The sequence below is a fragment of the Ascaphus truei genome, chromosome 5 (genome assembly GCF_040206685.1).
Source record: "Ascaphus truei isolate aAscTru1 chromosome 5, aAscTru1.hap1, whole genome shotgun sequence".
In the NCBI taxonomy this organism is placed as follows: Eukaryota; Metazoa; Chordata; class Amphibia; order Anura; family Ascaphidae; genus Ascaphus; species Ascaphus truei.
In genome coordinates this window covers 290,889,294-290,908,278 of record NC_134487.1, presented here as the reverse complement: position 1 = coordinate 290,908,278, position 18,985 = coordinate 290,889,294, and the positions used below count along the sequence as shown (strand labels likewise).

General features: G+C 47.5%; 2 protein-coding genes across 9 annotated transcripts in view; one reads left to right on the top strand and one right to left on the bottom strand.

Moving 5' to 3' along the window:
• AGK (acylglycerol kinase) overlaps positions 1–3,054 on the top strand; it is a 49,688-nt gene extending 46,634 nt beyond the window's left edge. For all 8 annotated transcript variants that reach the window (XM_075602623.1, XM_075602622.1, XM_075602620.1 and 5 more), the window contains 3 exons: positions 765–835; positions 1,330–1,414; positions 2,676–3,054. In XM_075602623.1, the coding sequence (XP_075458738.1) occupies positions 765–835; positions 1,330–1,414; positions 2,676–2,825 (306 nt within the window). In that variant the 3' untranslated portion in view covers positions 2,826–3,054. The remainder of the gene's footprint in view (positions 1–764; positions 836–1,329; positions 1,415–2,675) is intronic.
• A 2,044-nt stretch (positions 3,055–5,098) lies between these two features.
• Positions 5,099–18,985, bottom strand: part of DENND11 (DENN domain containing 11) — a 33,278-nt gene continuing 19,391 nt past the window's right edge. Inside the window, exons 3-9 of the mRNA XM_075602618.1 lie at positions 16,323–16,481; positions 15,053–15,206; positions 14,165–14,303; positions 13,481–13,612; positions 12,131–12,281; positions 11,186–11,254; positions 5,099–9,966 (exon numbers count right to left, since the gene is read on the bottom strand). Of these exons, the coding sequence (XP_075458733.1) occupies positions 9,771–9,966; positions 11,186–11,254; positions 12,131–12,281; positions 13,481–13,612; positions 14,165–14,303; positions 15,053–15,206; positions 16,323–16,481 (1,000 nt within the window). The 3' untranslated portion in view covers positions 5,099–9,770. The remainder of the gene's footprint in view (positions 9,967–11,185; positions 11,255–12,130; positions 12,282–13,480; positions 13,613–14,164; positions 14,304–15,052; positions 15,207–16,322; positions 16,482–18,985) is intronic.

Sequence of the window (18,985 nt, the reverse complement as noted above, 5' to 3'; positions counted from 1 at the left end):
CTTTCCCCAGGCAGGTGTTGCTCACATGCTCAGAATGTTTAGAAGGACATACATTCTGTGATGGGATTTGATGATAAAGTACAAAGATGACATGGTTATTTGGGGAGATACAGAACATTGCATTTCCAAACTTGGAACACATTGAGAATACCAATTTCCGTGTAAAAGGAGGGTGATTAGGTTTTGAAGAAAACAAGGAATAAAATGTTTTTATTTGGTTATTAGGGACCTGAGAAGATAATATTAATGGATCATAATTGTATGTGTATTGTGATTGATCTAGTGCCCGCCAGTGTACGCAGCACTTTATATAGATATTATGCAGGGAGGAATAATACAAATCCTTGCACAATACATAGAAGGAAACAGGAGGGTGGGGGGAGGGAGTCCCTTTGTATAAATAGAGGAATAATATACCCTTTTTAGTAATTAGCCATATAAATAAAAGGGCTGCTTTTAAGAGCTGGATAACCCGCACAATGTGTGTGACTTGGCACAGGGGTACTCAACTCGAGTCCTCAATGCCCCCCCAACAGGTCAGGTTTTCAGGATATATCACAGCTTCGGGACAGGTGGCTCATTCGAAGACTGTGCTGTGATATATCCTGCAAACCTACGCTGTTGGGGGGGGCTTGGGGACTGGAGTTGAGCGCCCCTGACTTCGCGCATAGGTAGAAGGTAATAGGTGAGGGTCTCACGTTGACCTCATGAAGCAGTGCTGCTGATTCTGTATGAAGCGATTCTGTATATATCCCTCCCCACAGCGCACAGAGGACTCCATGAATATCTGCATAGAACCCGACACGATCCGCAAAGGACATTTCATAAGTCTGGGGTGAGTCTGCACCCACACTGACATCTTATCCAGATGTACGACGCATGGGATTTGTCATCCAGATCCTGTAGATTTGTTGTAGGTTGTGATACCTTTTAGGGGACAGACATTAGGGGGTTCTTAGTGGATGAAATTGAGCCGTAATGTTGATCCCATAAAACACATCGCAACGGATCTATCGCTCTCCAGAACCAATACAGAACATTGAGCTTTATCATTCAGCTCCTGTAAGCTTTGGTCCATCGCCGTTATCGAGGTGCCTGTAATTTAGTTATGGATTTGGAGTAAATTGTTGCTTCCTTTGTTTTCTAGGAATAAGGGTTGTTACTTTCACTAGAAGTGAAGAGCACAATCAGATTGTATAACACAGCTAAAGAACAAACCTGGCATCTCCCTCCAGTTGGTACTCGTCTCTCCCCGGGGACCGGTGCTACTGAAGCAGGTTTTATCACGTGTGTGCATTGTGAGTAATAGAAGCCTCTCTCGCCCTCCAGCACTCGGAAGGCTAGTGACCCGCGATTGTATCCTGAAGGCAGCCGGCTTCTCCATGCCAGTCGCTGCAACCTGAAGCTCCCACAAGTAAGTAGCACAAGCCATTGTTGCCAGAGTTACAAGCTTGGCACGGCCGGCATCGATGGCAGCAAAGGGTTGCTAGACGGCTAGTGACAGTCTTTGTAGTGGGATACGTGCCAACGCACAGGAAGTGCAGCACCTGCTTAATCTCGCACAGGCCTTCAGACAATGAGTCTGTTTCAGGGGTATTCACAAAAAATGTTTAATTTAGTTTAAAATATTTTAATCTATGAATAAGTAAAGATGCACGTCCCCTCGTAAGCGGAGGCCGTAGGAGCTGGGAGGGCTCCTATACACGGGAGCTGGGAGGGCTCCTATACACGGGAGCTGGGAGGGCTCCTATACACGGGAGCTGGGAGGGCTCCTATACACGGGAGCTGGGAGGGCTCCTATACACGGCTGCTGGGAGGGCTCCTATACACGGCCGCTGGGAGGGCTCCTATACACGGCCTCTGGGAGGGCTCCTATACACGGCCGCTGGGAGGGCTCCTATACACGACCGCTGGGAGGGCTCCTATACACGACCGCTGGGAGGAGGATAAGTTGTTGCTACTTGACCACACACTAATCGGAAGCACGAGTGCAGATCAACCCCTTCGCTGCATTTCTCCTTAGAACTTGACTATACACATTGTAGCAAAATCCTTGTTTCCTACGGAGATGGCAGACCTTTAACAGTATGTTCATTTTGATACATAACTTCTCTTAGGCGGCTCTAAGAAAATGCAGGGGATCTATGGGGCCGGCCATAGTGCACGCGAGGAAGCGGCAGATTTTTGAAAAGGCAAACTATTTTTTTGGTTTTTGCCGTCACGTGGGCGAACCAGCCTCGTGATGCCACGCCTCACCCGTCATGAGCGATCTGAAGTCCACAGATCGCGCACACGATGCCATCCGAGGCCATAGCATCAAAGTTGGTGCAATTCTAGGGCAAAAGAGATATTCAAATCAATGATTTTTTTCCCTTCTGTACATTGTGTGCCATTGTTTTGCCCCAGGATTGCACCACTTCTGCCTTGACACAGAGACCCCAGAGTACTATGCGCCAGTGTGTGCTTTGGGGAATATGAAGTTAAAGCACAGTTGAGCTTTGCGCATATTTTTATGAATCGGTTCATACCGACTGGTACTAAAGGGGTCAAATGTATATAGAGCATACGGGCGGGCGTTATTTCTCACGCGCAAAGCCTGGTTGGGTCAGGTAGCATCGCTACATTACCGTGCGCAGACATGGGGCCGGAGTGACCGTTGTCTTCTTACGTCTCAGGAAACAGAGGGACATTTCAGCATCGACTCCGAGGAGTACGAAGTCATGTCCGTGGAAGTGACGCTCCTCCCACGCAAGCTGCGGTTCCTGTGCCATCCCACAACAAAGCAGCAGCTTAGCCAGCCCTTACCAGAGGGAGTGCCAACCTAGTGCCACCCTATGGAGGATCTGCCGTAACACAGCACCTGGCACTGAACTTCAGCAAGGGTGGTTGGCACCCTGTAAAAAGGGGAAGACACTTTGCATTGTGCCCTCCACACAAGGGGGCGAAGCCCGTCCGTCATACTGAAGCTGTTACCCACAGTAACTTATTGTGGGGTTTTTATGCTGCCTTATCTGGTTTCCTAAACACAGAAAATAACCAAGACCTTACACTGTGCGAGTCCGTTTGTCCCTTGTTTTTGTCATCTGTTCATAAATCTGTAAGTTGTTTTATACAGGCACTTGTGCGCGTAGAACAGGAGTGGCCGCCAACAGGTCAGGCGTTAAGGATATTCCTGCTTCAGCACAGGTGGCTGTCAATGATTGAGCTGCCTGTGCTGAAGCAGGGGATATGCTTAAAACCTGACCTGTTGGTGGCCCTTGAGGACTGAAGGGGGCCACTCCTATCTTAGAACATCTTACTTACACTGCAGGGTAAGGTAATACTGCTGCACAGCCACGCCGGATCCATGCATAGAGGACATGTGTGCCTATTACGCATGTAATTATCACGAAAGGATCATCATTGATTAGGAAAACAGATTTCGGTAAAGTATTACACACGTTATCTCCCATGCTGGAGTGACCTGCAGGTTCTGGATCTGGGAAGCCATTAGAGCTGCCGGGGGCTGGATGGTCTTCGGTAAGATCCAAAAATGTTACTTTGTAATGAAATCGATGCATGTGCCCCTAAGAGGGCTTAGTATGAAGTGCAGGGACAGGTTATCGCATCCGTGCCGGCATTAACTCTCATTGACTGGAATGGTAGTGAGCAGGAGAATGGGTGTAGTAACCCAAGCGAGAGACACACATGTGGTTGCTATGATTTTACCCCAGTTCTGTAGCCAGCGGACTTTAGTACTGAGACTTGTGTTTTATCAAGGCAAAGATGGTGCCATTCTGGGGCAAAAAGTTAGTGAAATTACTATTCTTTTTGATACATCTGGTTTAACTGTTTTGCCCCAGAATTGCACTACTTCTGCCTTGATACACGGATCCCCAAAGTACATTGCTCTGTCTGCTTTAGGGAATATCAATCTGAGGAGTTTAAGCTGTGACCATATTATAATGAATGAGAAGCGGGTGCCAATAGTTGAGTATAAGAAATAAGCAATATCCTCAATGTGAGACTGAATACATTTCTCCTGCTAAAATTGAAGATTTCATTCTCCTACTCTCACTAAAAAAAAAAAAAGTGCAAGTGATGGTTACTAACCATCAGGTTTTACCCAATGATCTTTTACCTTCGTTGGTTTTCAGCACAGCAGTTGCACATTATCCAGTACTAACTTTTGTACCTGCTGCCGGCACATCTTCTCTTCCCCCCCCCCCCCCCCCCCCTGCTGCCGGCACATCTACCCTCCCAACCCCCCTGCTGCCGGCACATCTCCCTGCGCTGCTGGCGCATCTCCCCCCACTGTCGGAACATCTCCCCTCCCTCCTCCTTCTGCTGGCACATCTCCCCTTGCTGCTGGCACATCTCCCCACCCCCCCCCCCCTGCTGGTACATCTCCCCCCCCCCAATCTCACATCACACCGCACCCCCCCCCCCTGCTCTAACATTTTTTGTAGGACACCCGATGGAAACTTAATGTCCATAAGTTGGGAGGTGAGTCATAATGCAAGCTCAAAATAGTTGCGTTGACCTACAAATCCACAGCTGAATGTCCAGTAAAAGTTTCGTTGTGCCGTTTGAGATTTCGATGCTTTGGACATACAAACAAACGAACGGAATAACAAACTTAGAAATAGTATAGATGAGTAAAGAGATACATGAAAACTAATATGTATCACAAACTATACATCCATCAACAACAATCCTACATCTTAGGCTGGGGCCATGGTGCCTTCTCCCGTGTGGAGGCTGAGGGAAAGCGGGTGCTTTCCCTGGCCATGGTGGACGGGCTGTGGGGGGCGTTCCTAGTGACGTCACGGAGCTGATTCATCCTCGTGACCTGTCTGTCACGCTGAGAAATCCCCCCATCTGCTTCCCCACATGGACGCGAACACTGCCTTATGGCAGTCTGTTCATTCAGCGTGCAGACGCCTCCGCATGGTCTGCAGTACCATGGCCCCAGCCTCAAGGATTCAGTTGGCAACCAGAATCTCAATTCCCACTGCCATGGACGATAGCCTCAGGAGACAGGAGAGTAATCACAGCCTTTCTGGTGAGAGAGGTAATACAAATAAATAACATTTAAAAAAAAGACAGTTCAGACAACCAGGGTTGATATGGTTTTATTGTTTAAACACTCACAATGTGTTTGCTCCATGTATTGCTATGTGGGTGCCATGGTGTGCCTGGGATTACACATGTAACCTACAGGTTTAAAAGAACTGCTCTACAAATTCACAATCCTCAACTTGGGACTCCGTGCTGTCATCTGGCCTCAGCACAGCCAGGGAAAGGCAGTCATACACATGGAGGAAACATTTAGGATTGTGCTTGGCTTGGGTGCAGTGCACAAGAGTACATGGCAGGACAAGCATCCCTTCATCACAGCACTTTACACACATCAAGGATTGCAAGCTGCAGCAAATAATTAGTACCACATGTATCGGTCACCTTTAATAAATCTAGTTTTGCGACCCAGACTCCTAGCAACAAAGCAATTAGCTGATGGGTAGAATTTATTTTACAGTTCTTTGTTTCAATACGTCCTGTTGTAGACTCCATCCACCTGCTACCTTAAAATGAACATGCTACAATGTAAAAAGATTGTTCAAAAGTTTTGTGATTTGGACAACCCCCACAACTAAAGCAACTGCCCGCAGTTCAAAGGAACTGCGCCAGATTTTACAAAGGGGGGGGGGGGGGGGGAATGTTGCTTGCAATTGGATTTATTTTCCTTGGTGCTGTTTTTTTTTTTTTTTGCAGCCGGGAGAAACCCACTTTATCAAATTCAAGTTTTAGGATCCATATGAAGGAGAATCCAAGGGAGGCTAGAAATGTATAGATACTCAGGATCATTATACATGCACCACATTTATGAAATGTTTACCACCACCCTCCCAATCTCCAAAATACCTATAGGTTCAGTGAAGCACAAGGGCCCCTGTTTACCAAATGGTGCTATTCCATGAGACCCCTTACAGCCCACTCAAGCAAATCTGCCATAGTTTGTCTTCCAGTACTGGACGTTTGTCTCATGGCTGAGCCCCATTCTGTAAACACGGGACAAAATGCTCCCTAAACCTCTTTTTTTCCCTACTAGCTATCCATCCAAAAATATACATATAGTATATACAGGTTTTCACAAAAGGAGCCAGTAACCCAACAATAAACGCAGGCCACACTTGAAAAGTAAACCACAAAAATGTTTTAAAACAGATGTACGTTATAGGAGCAGAAAAGTAACGTAGATCGGTCTTTAAAAGTATCAATGATGCCTTGTCTGTCAAATGACATTGCAAATCAGAGAGCACAGATTCTTTACTAGTGCACTCAGGCGTCTGCTTCTCTAAAAAGCACAAACCTCCACCATCCTCTTCTTCAGTGTAACTGCTGTGCAAAGCATCAGGTAACAGGGGGGAGGGGAGGGGGGTAAAAAAGTATCAATGCATGTTGGTTTCCAGGGTCCTACCATAAACCCCAGGCTGCCCTCCTGTGTGAGACAAATGGGATCTCAAGCATTTCTCTGTATATTTACTTTGTTACAGCTCCATTAAGTACTGTACATAACAGGTTCACATTTTTAGTCTTTTTTTTTTATTTTTAAAGGGGTGTGGTTTGCTTTTAACACGGTTACCAAAAACAGTAGTGGAAGAGTGGTGCTCACCAATAAGCTATTTCATAACTTGGAGTGCTTGCTATGTGCAGAGTTGCAGGGCTCTCCAGCTGCAGAAGGGTTAAACAGTTCCACGCCATTGCATCTACATTGGCTAAGATGTAATTATCCTGTGTAACCACTGTCACGCATGTTGCACACGTGTTAGAACAGGCGCCTGAAATTTACAGCATGATCAAACTATGTCCCATCACCGTATACAAAGACCATATCTTTGGCTACAGATCTTGTAAAATGTAGCCTCAAAATGTCTATATAGGTTGCGAGAGGCTGCAGTGCTGCGAGATTCATCTCTCCAGCCCATCTGCCAATAGCTAACAGAAGCAGCGTAACCCAGCCAGGCGCATGAGGGATTTGTTTACACTGCAACCTCACGGTCCTACCGAGAAAATCTGGGGGGTTTTTTGCATTGCAACTTCCTCCTCAATATACACTTAATGGCTGCATGTTAAAAAGGACGGCCCCCTCGTTTGGATAAAATCTTAAAGACTTTGCTTAGGAAAGATTAGTAATGACCCAATGACGTATATAGTTTCCAGTGTATGTGTCCTACAGCTGAAAGATGCACGGGGTTTGCCCCATGTTCAGCATCGTCAGGCTCCCACCTGCACTAAGTTATTACTATTGTATTCCAAGGCTCCAGCTGCCTGACTCTCTCCAGAAGTTCCATCATATTAAGGTGGACCGTTGGTTACACCGTAAATATCAGCACTGACCAAAAGGGTTTCTTTGCTGTAGGGTTCAAGTAGCAGACCTAGGACAAAGGTTACTGGCTAAAAGACCATCGTTCTGAGCGTCCGGCAATGACCATTTACCACCTATTGCCATTTAGTGAATAACCCCGCCGTCCTATTCAATCAAACATAAGACCTACAGTAGGTGTAGCGTGCTGCTGATGTGTCTTAAAAACATTACTACAGACAACAAATACACACAGATAATGACAATTCTTACACAGCTACCGTCTATATTATTTCTAATTGGTGAGACTCCCGTCCCCGTACAAACGCTCTGTTATTCTGGGTTTCTGTTCATCCTATTTCTACTTGAGGTCATGAAGATATTACTTAAACCATTGGCTGGCAACCTAAGGTTTAATTCATGGGAATTTCACAGGAAGTGTGAGTATTTCATCTGACCTCATTCTCTGAGGTCCAGCACTTCTATATGGCAGTCCCATTGCAGATGCAAACATTGACTTTTTTTTTTAAGATCTATATCTAGCTATCAAATAAAAACTTACAGATAATTAAAACCATCACAGTTTCTGCAAAACAGAGGAATACACAAACACAATGTTATGTTGCTCCTCTAAATTCACTTGAAGATAGGTCTACATGACAAGAAGATGGGAGAGTGCATCGGACTGGGGAGAACAGGCACACCAGAGACATTTCCTTTTAGAAACACTTTTCCTCCAATGGCAGTCAGGCTCAAACATCCTAAAAATTATTCAAATGCATAACTTATTATTTTTACTAGTCCATAAAATAAGCTTTACCCGTCATTTCAATGAGAAATAAGTCTTCTCTTTCCCTGTACAAACCATTTAAGAGACATATACTGTATATATAAAAAAACAAAAATAGATGCATTCCAGTGATTTGTGTGCAGGTTCACCTCGAGAAGCCACAGCGAGTTTAAGAAGTCATGATCAGTCTTTATGAGTCACTTGGTCCTTGTGGTTTTGCTCAGATACACATTTTCCATCCTGGTCTCAGAAACTTGAACCGTCCAATGACCGTAAGAAAGCTGCAGGATATCAGGTTGCCAATAGATAATTCCACCCACAGTGCACCTGCTGCAGCACAGCGCCTGCACACAATTCTAAGCACTTGTTTAGGATTTAAAAGTTTGGGCTCAAAAGATTGTAAACTGAAAAGAGCAACATAGCAGTCAGAAAGCACAAGGTTATCAAATGATTAGGAAGGTAACAGAAAGGTTTTAAAATTTCTATATACAAGACACATTAGGGGTGCTCAACTCCCGTTCTCAAGCCTGCCCGTCAGGTCATATTTTCAGTTTATCCCAGCTTCAGCACAGGTGGCTCAATCAGAGGCTCAGTCAAAGACTGAGCCACCTGTGCTGAAGAAGGGACTGATTGAGCCACCTGTGCTGAAGCGGAGATATCCTTAAAACCTGACCTTTTGGGGGGACCTTTAACCCAAGTGAGGACCACAATAGGTCCATATGCGAAGCATAAACCACTTCCCTTTTGAAGAAGCCGTGTTAGCGCACCGTTGTTCTACTGTGTATGTATACGTAATTTCTAACTTGGAGAACCAGGCAAGAGACAGGTTTGCGAGAGTGATTTTCTCCCGTCCTCGTAGAGACACAGATATATTAAATTACTTTGACTTTACGTGTGGATTTAGTTTCTCACCATGTCGTTTGTAATAATCCTACAAAAATACACTGCGGCGCCCCGACTATTGAGCAGGATACCATATTTCTGCCCGCGAGATAAAATATAGGTGCGGTGTGGGGATAATCAGGCTTTCTGCCTCACGCTTCCCACGTGGAATAAATAAGAATAAAAACGCCTCCGTATATGTACACAGAGATTTTAAATCCCCACTGCTGTGTGTGGCCAGCGATCACTTTCAGCGTCCAGTTAAATCTACACAGCCCAACGTCCTGGCTCACAGACTTGATGGTGTAATTGGAGCAGCTGCTGCCCTTATAGGAGGAGGTAATGTCATCCCAACATGATTTAGGAGATTATCCTTTCTGCTAGAGGATTCTGGGAAGTTGCGTCTATAAAATATATATATATTTTTTAAAAGTACTGAATGCAAAAAAAAAAAAAAAATCAAAAACATCGGAGTTGGTTTTAAAAACCATTGAATTTCAGCCTTTTTCCAAATAAAGATTTAGTGGGTGGCTTTGTGTGCAGCGTGCACGAGTGCAATCATCTGTCTGCAATCCCATTGCCGCCATGTTGTTATTGCACTGCCTTACGTGTGATAAAGCTCCAGCGTGAGTTGGTTTATTCCGCTGGGCATCTCCACCACCGTCGCTGGCTTTGTGTGCGTTGTATCCACAATTTATTTACAAGAGGGAGGCTTAACACCTCAGTACAAGAGGGTTCCATGCTGAAGCGGGGTCACGGGCAACACGGGTTGTCAATGACCAGCATGAGGTCGAAGCCGTAGACTTCCAGCAGGTCCAGCAAGAAGCTGCGGTCCCCCTGCGGGTCCAGCCCCATGCTGCGGGCGTGCTCGGCCGTCAGAGTCTTGTCCTGGCTGGACGCCACCTCCAACAGGGTCTGAAATATCCGGTTATTCTGCTCCATGAAGAAGCTGCAGCCACGGCAGAGAGAAGCCACCAGTAAAGAACCATGCAGAAGACCAGAAAGAAGGGAGAGCAGGAGTGGGCAGAGAGAAGGTGACACGGAGCAGGAAGCATTGGGGAGCAGGAAGCATTGGGGAGCAGAGGGCCAAAAGGAAAGGAATGAGATTGCAGAGCAGATTATCCAAAAGAAGGGAGAAGTGAAGGTGAAATGTGGAGCAAAGAAACAGCAAGAAGGGCAGAAGCCAAAAAGAAAAAAGAAAAAAAAAAAAGAAAACAGTGAACTTAATTATCCAACATAGTAATGTTTAGCTTCCATTTTCATGCAGTAACCCATTCTGTTCTCTCAGCCATTGGGAACACCATTACATTGGGCTTGTATGGGAAAATATGCTATCAACTTCCCTCCTAATTATCTTGGACAGCGGGTGAGCAACTCCAGTCCTCAAGGGCCACCAACCTGTTTTCAGGATATCCCTGCTTCAGCACAGATTGAGACACCTATGCTGAAGCAGGGATATCCTGAAGACCTGTTGGAAGCCCTTGAAGACTAAAATTGCCCAGCCCTGGTTTAGTGTATATCAGAGTTTGATATGGGCTTCGTTTCAATTTTGCAGATACAAACACGCAACAACTCTTGACATGAACACCAAACGCTTCCACCAACGCACAGCCTTTCAGTCCTTTTTGCAGTTACCCTTCTAAAGAAGAGGGGGGAAAGGGCCAATGATAATGAACAGACAGCCGAACGCAGCATTGTTGGAGATAGAGAAAGGTCCAGCCAGTGACGCAGGTGTTAAGCAGCATTAAGACACAAAAGGATGTGCATGCAGGTATCGGATACATTATCTCGTTGATCAGAGATATGCAGACACCCAACAAAAACATGCGGTAATGTCTGAATGTCTCATGACATTTTTTTTTTTTCTAGAACTCATCTTTGAAATTCTTTTTATTAAACGTATTAAAAAAAAAATAATAAATAACCAATTACATATACATATACACATACACATACACACACAGTTAAGTTATGGTGGGTACCAGAATCCCTTGCTGCAGTGGAAGTGCTGTGTAATAATGGTGAAAGGCGGTGTTGCAGACCAGTCTAAGGCATGCAAATGAGCATACAGTAAAATAAATAAATAATTATATATATTATATATATATATATATATATCCGCTATCCATGGAATAATGCATTGACAGGTAAAAGGCAGTCACACTCACACAATGAAGAGATCCTCCTCGCACGAGCTACAGTCGCCATCCACCTCCTGCGTGTACATCAGCAGCTGCCTGCGGAGAGCACGGTTCTAGGTGTTACGATGGAGAACTGCAGTTTCACACAGCAGCCACATCTGGGCGATAGAGGCCCTGTTTATACTAGTTACTCGGAGTTGAGGTTTTTTCCTTGCTCTAGCCTGGCATGATCAGGTAGTGTGTGAGCTCAGAGATGTTGATAAACCTAGAACGTGCTAGATCTCGCTTTGAAATGCTACATTATTTATCTGATCTATCTTGTTTGGACACGTTAGCCTATTCTTCTTGCCAGCGAAAAATGTATTGTAATTTCTGCTGGAATTATTTAACCATTTTAGATGGACAATATAAACTTATCTCAATATACTTATAAAGGTATTTGCTGTTTAATAGCCATGTCAAGTTACAGATTTGCATTATTTCAATTTCACCAAGCCTCAAAGGGATAATAAATGAGTAAACTTTCAGAGAGGAAAACATGGTGTGCAGCCTGATTACAGGATCAACATTAGGGGCAAATCTGGTGATTTTAGAGAATTTTGCGTATTCAATCAAATTGCCGTGCCCGTTGAATTCATTCGCATGGCGAATAGTCTGTGAATCCTGACTGACGCAAGTAAAAGAAGGGCGTTGTGCGAAAGGATTGTACTGGGTTTGCTTCCAGTTTCTGGGGTTGGGGGGGGAGAAAGGTCGTTCCAAAAAAAACCTTTTCACGAGGACGGAACTGTGAAGCTGCAGATAATCAGACGGACGTATTCCCCACTGCGCTGAGGCAGTGGGACGTAACGCTAGTGAATTACTTCAACTCTGGGTTAAGCATTAACAACTCTTCTCACATTATCCGATGCCATTAAAACGCCACTGGACAATCGGTAAAGGCTGCACGGTGATGTGGAACATGAGAGCGGTCACCTCTGGTCATTGAGCCTGCGATACTTCTCCTTGTCGGCACTGTTGACCCTCAGCAGGGGCTGCAGGTGCTCAAGATGAGTCTTCACATTTTGGTTGTCTACGTAGACGTCGTAGAGGTCCTGCTTCTGCTCGAAGATCTTCTCTGTGGTACCTGCAGGGACAGTACGAGGAGGCCCGTGGTGAGGCTTACATGGAACTCGGAAACGTAGGGTTGGCCGGGGGTATAATGGGAGCAGAGGAGGCTCAAGCAGAGCATGTACTCCAGGGGTGGTCAACTCCAGTCCTCAAGGGCCACCACCAGGTCAGGTGTGCAGGATCTCCCTGCTTCAGCACAGGTGGCTCAATCAGTCTCTGCTTCAGCACTGGTGGCACAATATTCAACTGAGCCACCTGTGCTGAAGCAGGGATATCGTGAAAACCTGACCAGTTGGGGGTGGGCCTTGAGGACTGGAGTAGGTGCCCTGCCGTATAGAATAACCAAGCAAACCCAGCTTTCTGCAGTAAGAACACTGGGGCAAAATGGAAACGGGATGAACATAAAGACGCTGACCTCTGAGGATCTAAGGATCTTAGATCCTTAACTATGGAGTTTCTCCCTAAAGCCAACAAGAATTACTGGAATCAACACATTTAAAATGTGTTAAAAATTGATGCCTTCATTTTTTGCAAAAGTTTGAAAAATGCCCATTCTGATCACGAGGGGGCGATTACATGGTCAGACTTATTTACTCCAACCCAATGGTAATTCGATTAATGAACAACCCCTCCTTGTTAGAGAGACAATTAGGAAAGGGAACAGGATAAGGGAAAAAATGCATCTTAAATACCAGAACCAAGGGATTTTAAAATGGGAATAATTATGATTGTTTCAGAGCACCAGTCACCTAGTTAAACACAACCTAATAACTTGATTATTTCTACTATTATATCTCTCTTTTAAACACGTCCTAAGATACTAGGTTTCTATCCCTCCATTTCCAGTCCGTTCTTAGTAGGTTGGGATACGTTTTTGATGGCCAACACCTGTATCACATATTTCTTTTTCAAGTGTACAGTCTTTTTACAGTGAATTATTTCATCATTGAACGGCTCATGCAGCTATACACGGCAGGTTGGGGGATACCTGCTGCAGCGGGGATTGGATTTCTGCAACCGACCGGGTTTGCTTAATACTGCTAAGAAAACGGTCACACAGATTGATATTAGTAGGCACTTGTGTGTTGGGCTATCAGGTTCCCGCAAGGCGATAACCCAACACAGCAGCGCCCCTACACTATACTGGCACGGGCTTAAGCTTGGGCAGTGGGGGGCGGGAGACATGGGGGTCAGACGCCGGATGGGAATACTCACAGGCCACATAGGAAATCTCGCTGTCCAGGGTCCCTATGTCGGCCACGTTCACATAGAAGAAAGGTTTACACTCTGGGGCCGTCATTCCAATACCAGGCAGGGTGACGTTGGCAAGACAGCAGCAGCAGTACACTTCAGAGCCGGGGGAGGAACGGAGAGAGGGTGGAGTGAGGGGGGTGAGAAACGGAGAGGGAGTGGGAGTGAGGGGGGAGAAACGAGGGGCATGGGGGGGTGAGAAATAGAGAGGGAGTGAAGGGGGTGAGAAACGGAGAGGGAGGGGGTGAGAAACGGAGGGAGGGGGAGTGAGGGGGGGAGAAATGGAGAGGGAGTGAGGGGGGAGAAACGAGGGGTATGGGGGGGTGAGAAACAAGGGGGGGTGAGAAACAGAGAAGGAGGGCGTGAGAAAGAGAGAGGGAGTGGGTGAGAAACGAGGGGGTATAAATGGAGGGGGGTATAAATGGAGGGGGGTATAAATGGAGGGGGGTATAAATGGAGGGGGAGCAACATGAAAAGAAAGATGAAAGAGAAAGAAATGGAGAGAAATAAGTAGCAGAGGAGAGAGAAGAGAGTAACAGTTTTTGAAGGACTTGGATTCATTTGGCGTTTCAGTCTCTGAGGGTTACAGGCGCCTTCTCCCCTCACTGCCCCAATAACCTCCACACCCCGAGCCCCCTCCCCGGTCACCTCGGTAACAGACGACACCGACGGGAGGCGGGGAGAAGATCAGGATGCGTTTCCGTAGCAACGCGAACTTCCACAGGACGAAGATCTGCTCCCCGAAAAACTTAATGAACTGAGACATGCAGCCGGCGGGGTGCGTGATCTGAGGGGGGTGGGATAGAGAGAGGGGGACTACATTAACCCCTTCAATGGCAGGTGAGCCTGCAGCACAATGCACAGGCATGTGTTGGAAGAACCTCTGGCAATACGTGAGTTAACCCTTTTGCTGCCGGGGGGGGGGGGGGTTTGCTGAGGAGTTTATCGCACTCAAACATCCATTGGCCATGAAGCCGCGATCTATTGCGCGTGCCGACATTTACACACATTTATAGTGCCCCCCATCATTACTCTCACTGGTGGGCCGCCATGGGACATACACAGGGCCAAAGTGGGAGAAGCCATCATTCTGAACTAGCCGCGCGTGAGAAAATGGCCAACGCGCTAGTTAAGGGTTAATTAACGCCATAGCCCTTAGTGACGTGTTTTTTTTTTTTTATAATGGTGATCGCGAATGTCCAAAAATGCAACAACTTGCACCGTTTCCCCTTCTCCATCACACCCTTCAATACCCCTCACCTCTCCCACTTCATCCTCTGCAACATTTAACTCCCCGCACACCTCAAAGAACAAGCGCAGGGAGAGCGAGCACCACCTGGGCTCTTACTTAAGACCATAACCATCATGCCCCCGAATGGAAATATCCCCCCAGAGAGGATGTAATGCTGCACTTAATGGATAGATCTACCAGCAAAAGATTTGTGACATTCTATGAGAAGACAACTTCACTATTCTATCAACAGCTAACAATGCACTCAGAATCTTTTTGCTTATGAGGTCCGCGGTGAGTCTGACCTTCATCTCTGGGTAAAAATGCTTGTGGATGGAAGGTAGCCAGTGTACAGTAGGTTGGTAGCCTTGTGCCCCGCTCCCTGTGGGCAGGACCCCCTTCTTGTCTTCGTAGAAGGCCTCCAGGGGAGTGTAATGACCAGGTATCTCCAGCTGGTGCCTGCAGAAGAGACAGATGAGCCTGGGGAAGTGGATATACCCGTCTTGTCCCCCATGTGTGACACGGGTTCCCGGCACCTGGTCCAGTCTTCCTCACGGTCTACACTGGAGATATTAGGTGTACACCAGGGGTGAACACCTCCAGTCCTCAAGGGCCACCAACAGGTCAGGTTTTCAGGATAACCCTGTTTCAGCACAAGTGGCTCAAACAATGACCTGTGCTGCAGCAGGGGTATCCTGAAAACCTGACCTGTTGGTGGCCTTTGAGGACTGGAGTTGTCCACCCCTGGTGTACATTGAGTGGGTCAATATTTTGCTTCCTCCTTTTTTGGGGGGGGAGGGGACCTAAAGCTGGAATCTCCTGCATGATTCACTGCAGCAGCGCCGGAGGGGGGGAGGGAAAAAAAATACCCCAAATACAGGGGTACCCCAAATACAGGGGTACCCCAAATACAGGGGTACCCCACCAATGTTGCATTTACAGACTGACACTTCAATGCCGGCTGTTACTTTGCACATGTGGACTATCACCGACGTATGACCATGGTCAGGTCACGGGCTTTGAAGTGCCTCCCCTTGATACCTCTGGCCTTTTATTGTTGTACCTCAAGCACCAAAAATTAGACTGTAAGCTCTGCGGGGCAGGGGGCTCGTTATGCCGGCATACCATACCATAACCACTGCGCAGAACGGCTTGTACTGGAAGTGTTAGAGGAAAAAGCTTTCCTGCAGAACTAAACAATGTCACCATTTCACCTAGGAATGAGGGGGAGTGGTGCTCGTCAAACAAGGGTTTCCTCTACCCTAAGCCCACCCGAAAAGAGTCAATGGAGGGGAAAGAAAGTGTGGGGGCTCTGCCTGTGCAAACTCTTGTTGAACACACACTGACATCAGACAATAGGCAGCTGTCACCTCCCTCACCCGTGTCCAGGTCACACCCTCACCCGTGTCCGGGTCACCCCCCTCCCCCGTGTCACCCCCCTCCCCCGTGTCACCTCCCCTCCCCCGTGTCACCCCCCCTCCCCCGTGTCACCCCCGTGTCCGGGTCACCCCCTCCCCCGTGTCCGGGTCACCCCCCCTCCCCCGTGTCCGGGTCACCCCCTCCCCCTGAACTCACCGGACTTGATTCTCCAGAAAGTGCATGTAACGGTACAGGAGCGTGTAGGAAGGAGACAGGATGCCCACGGATTTCATGCGGGCGCCACGCTCCAGCTCACTCTCCACGGGCATGTTGGCGAAGCACGCCAGGCCGAAGTAGCCGCCTTTACGGAAGTAGCTGTAAGGAGAGGAGCCAGATGAGGGCTACGTGTTCATACCTTTGGTGCTATGGAAAGTGCAAACAATGCCATTTTGTCGCCAGAGAAGCCAGCAATGTATTGAAAAGCCGGGCCCACCCGCAGCCAGAGGCGGGCCCACCCGCAGCCAGAGGCGGGCCCACCCGCGGCCCCACCCGCAGCCAGAGGCGGGCCCACCCGCAGCCAGAGGCGGGCCCACCCGCAGCCAGAGGCGGGCCCACCGGCGGCCAGAGCCGGGCCCACCCGCGGCCAGAGGCGGGCCCACCCGCGGCCAGAGGCGGGCCCACCGGCGGCCGGATCCGGGCCCACCCGCGGCCGGAGCCGGGCCCACCCGCGGCCAGAGCCGGGCCCACCCGCGGCCAGAGCCGGGCCCACCCGCGGCCAGAGGCGGGCCCACCCGCGGCCAGAGGCGGGCCCACCCGCGGCCAGAGCCGGGCCCACCCGCGGCCAGAGCCGGGCCCACCCGCGGCCAGAGGCGGGCCCACCCGCGGCCAGAGACGGGCCCACCCGCGGCCAGAGGCGGGCCCTCCCGCGGCCAGAGCCGGGCCCACCCGCGGCCAGAGCCGGGCCCACCCGCGGCCAGAGGCGGGCCCACCCGCGGCCAGAGCCGGGCCCACCCGCGGCCAGAGGCGGGCCCACCCGCACACAGTTTTTCTGGCTCCTCTGGCAGCGAGGAGATTAAGTTTGTTTATACATGGAGAAGAAAGCAGTCACCCCTGTAACACACGGTCAGGAGAGTCAGACACGGCAAATATTTTGTAAGCACATTTACGTCATCTCGGCCACTTACAGCGGTTGACCCCTAAACACCAGAAGTGTGCGCTCTGTAACCCCACGGCACAAATTTGCTAACATGCAGGGACACACAGACATACTGAAACACACAAAATAACATGGGGTGACACAGACACAGACAGAGACAGACAGACACAGAGAGAGAGACAGACAGAGACAGACAGACAGACACAGACAGACAGACAGACACACAGACAGACAGACAGAGACACACACACACACACCATCTCCTAGGAAATGTAGTCACCAGCACTGAACAAGGGCATAAGATATGAAGAAAGTATTTACACCACCATGTGGCCTACGTTTCAGCCCACAAGGGGACCATCTTTAGGGGTGTTGACGACTGATAGACATCTATCCATCCGTATACACACACACACATTTTTGCATGTGCATACTCAAAGATACACAGACCCACAAATGCTTAGATCTGGTTGTACTCAATAGTAGGAAGACAGCGGGTACTCAAGAAGTTGAAGAAAAAGGTTTCTTCATTAAATGTACCTATTCCTCTTACGCGTTTCGGTTCCAGCTGGGATCGAAACGCGTAGGAGGAATATGTAAATTCAATATAGAAACCTTTTCTTCAACTTGAGTCCCCGCTGCCTAACTACTATTGAACCTATTCACACAAAGGGATACACCCCAGGATAATTCCCCCGACAGCACTCCGTGCACCTCAATTCTTTTGTTCCAGTACAGTGAGCAACTATAAGGTAATAGTTACACAATAAAAAGGAGTGCAAGCTCTAAAAGAACCTTTATTCTAGATCTGGTTGTACACAGCAGAAGCTTTAAATGTGATTTTTTTTTTGCCATAGCGACCCCTGTCGGTTCCATTGTTAATGTCAATTTCATAGGTTGTACTGTAATTATATTTTACATGGGCTTTCAAACTAAAGTCAAAATAAGGCAGAACATACAATGCCCAATCCCTAAAGCTTTAGATAATACCTAGTTAGGAGGACACAAGAGGCCAAGAACGCAAAACGTAGAGGCATAGGCTTTATATTTTCCCTATTTTTCTAATAATCTATTTTGAAGGGATTACATTTTTCAACACGGAGCAACTCAAATGGCTGAATACATTAATAATGTCAATGCAATTGATATTAATATTTTAGAATAGAAAATTACACTTACGTATTTGTATTCATCCAAATTAATATTTCATGACATTATGCACCGACTGTAAATACATCAGCAATGAATATTTTATACCCTCCATCACATTGTCTCCTGAACAGGTCATGTGCAATTCCCATCAAGCCCCCAAACTTCACACAGCGAGACGAAGAGCCAATGTTCAGAGACAAAGGGTTCTGGGTAACATGGAAATGAGAACGCGCAGATTAAACGCCGATTGTGACGCCCAGAACCTCAGAGTTCAAGGATTTATATGAATAATTATTCTGAATGGGAAAACTCTAGCTGGCCCAATAAAAAGAAGCTGTCCTCATATACAACATACTCCTTTGCAGGAAATCCCTAAACTACTATGATACCCTCAAAGACAGCACCAGAAACAGAATAGACAAAGGTAACATACCAACAAGCAGAACAAACTTGAGACAAAAATAACTGGACTAGTAAACAAGACTGAGAGAAGGGATACTTTGTACAGCTCTGGTACGGCCATAGCAAACAATATATAGCCATATAGGAAACAAGGACAGGAATAGACAGA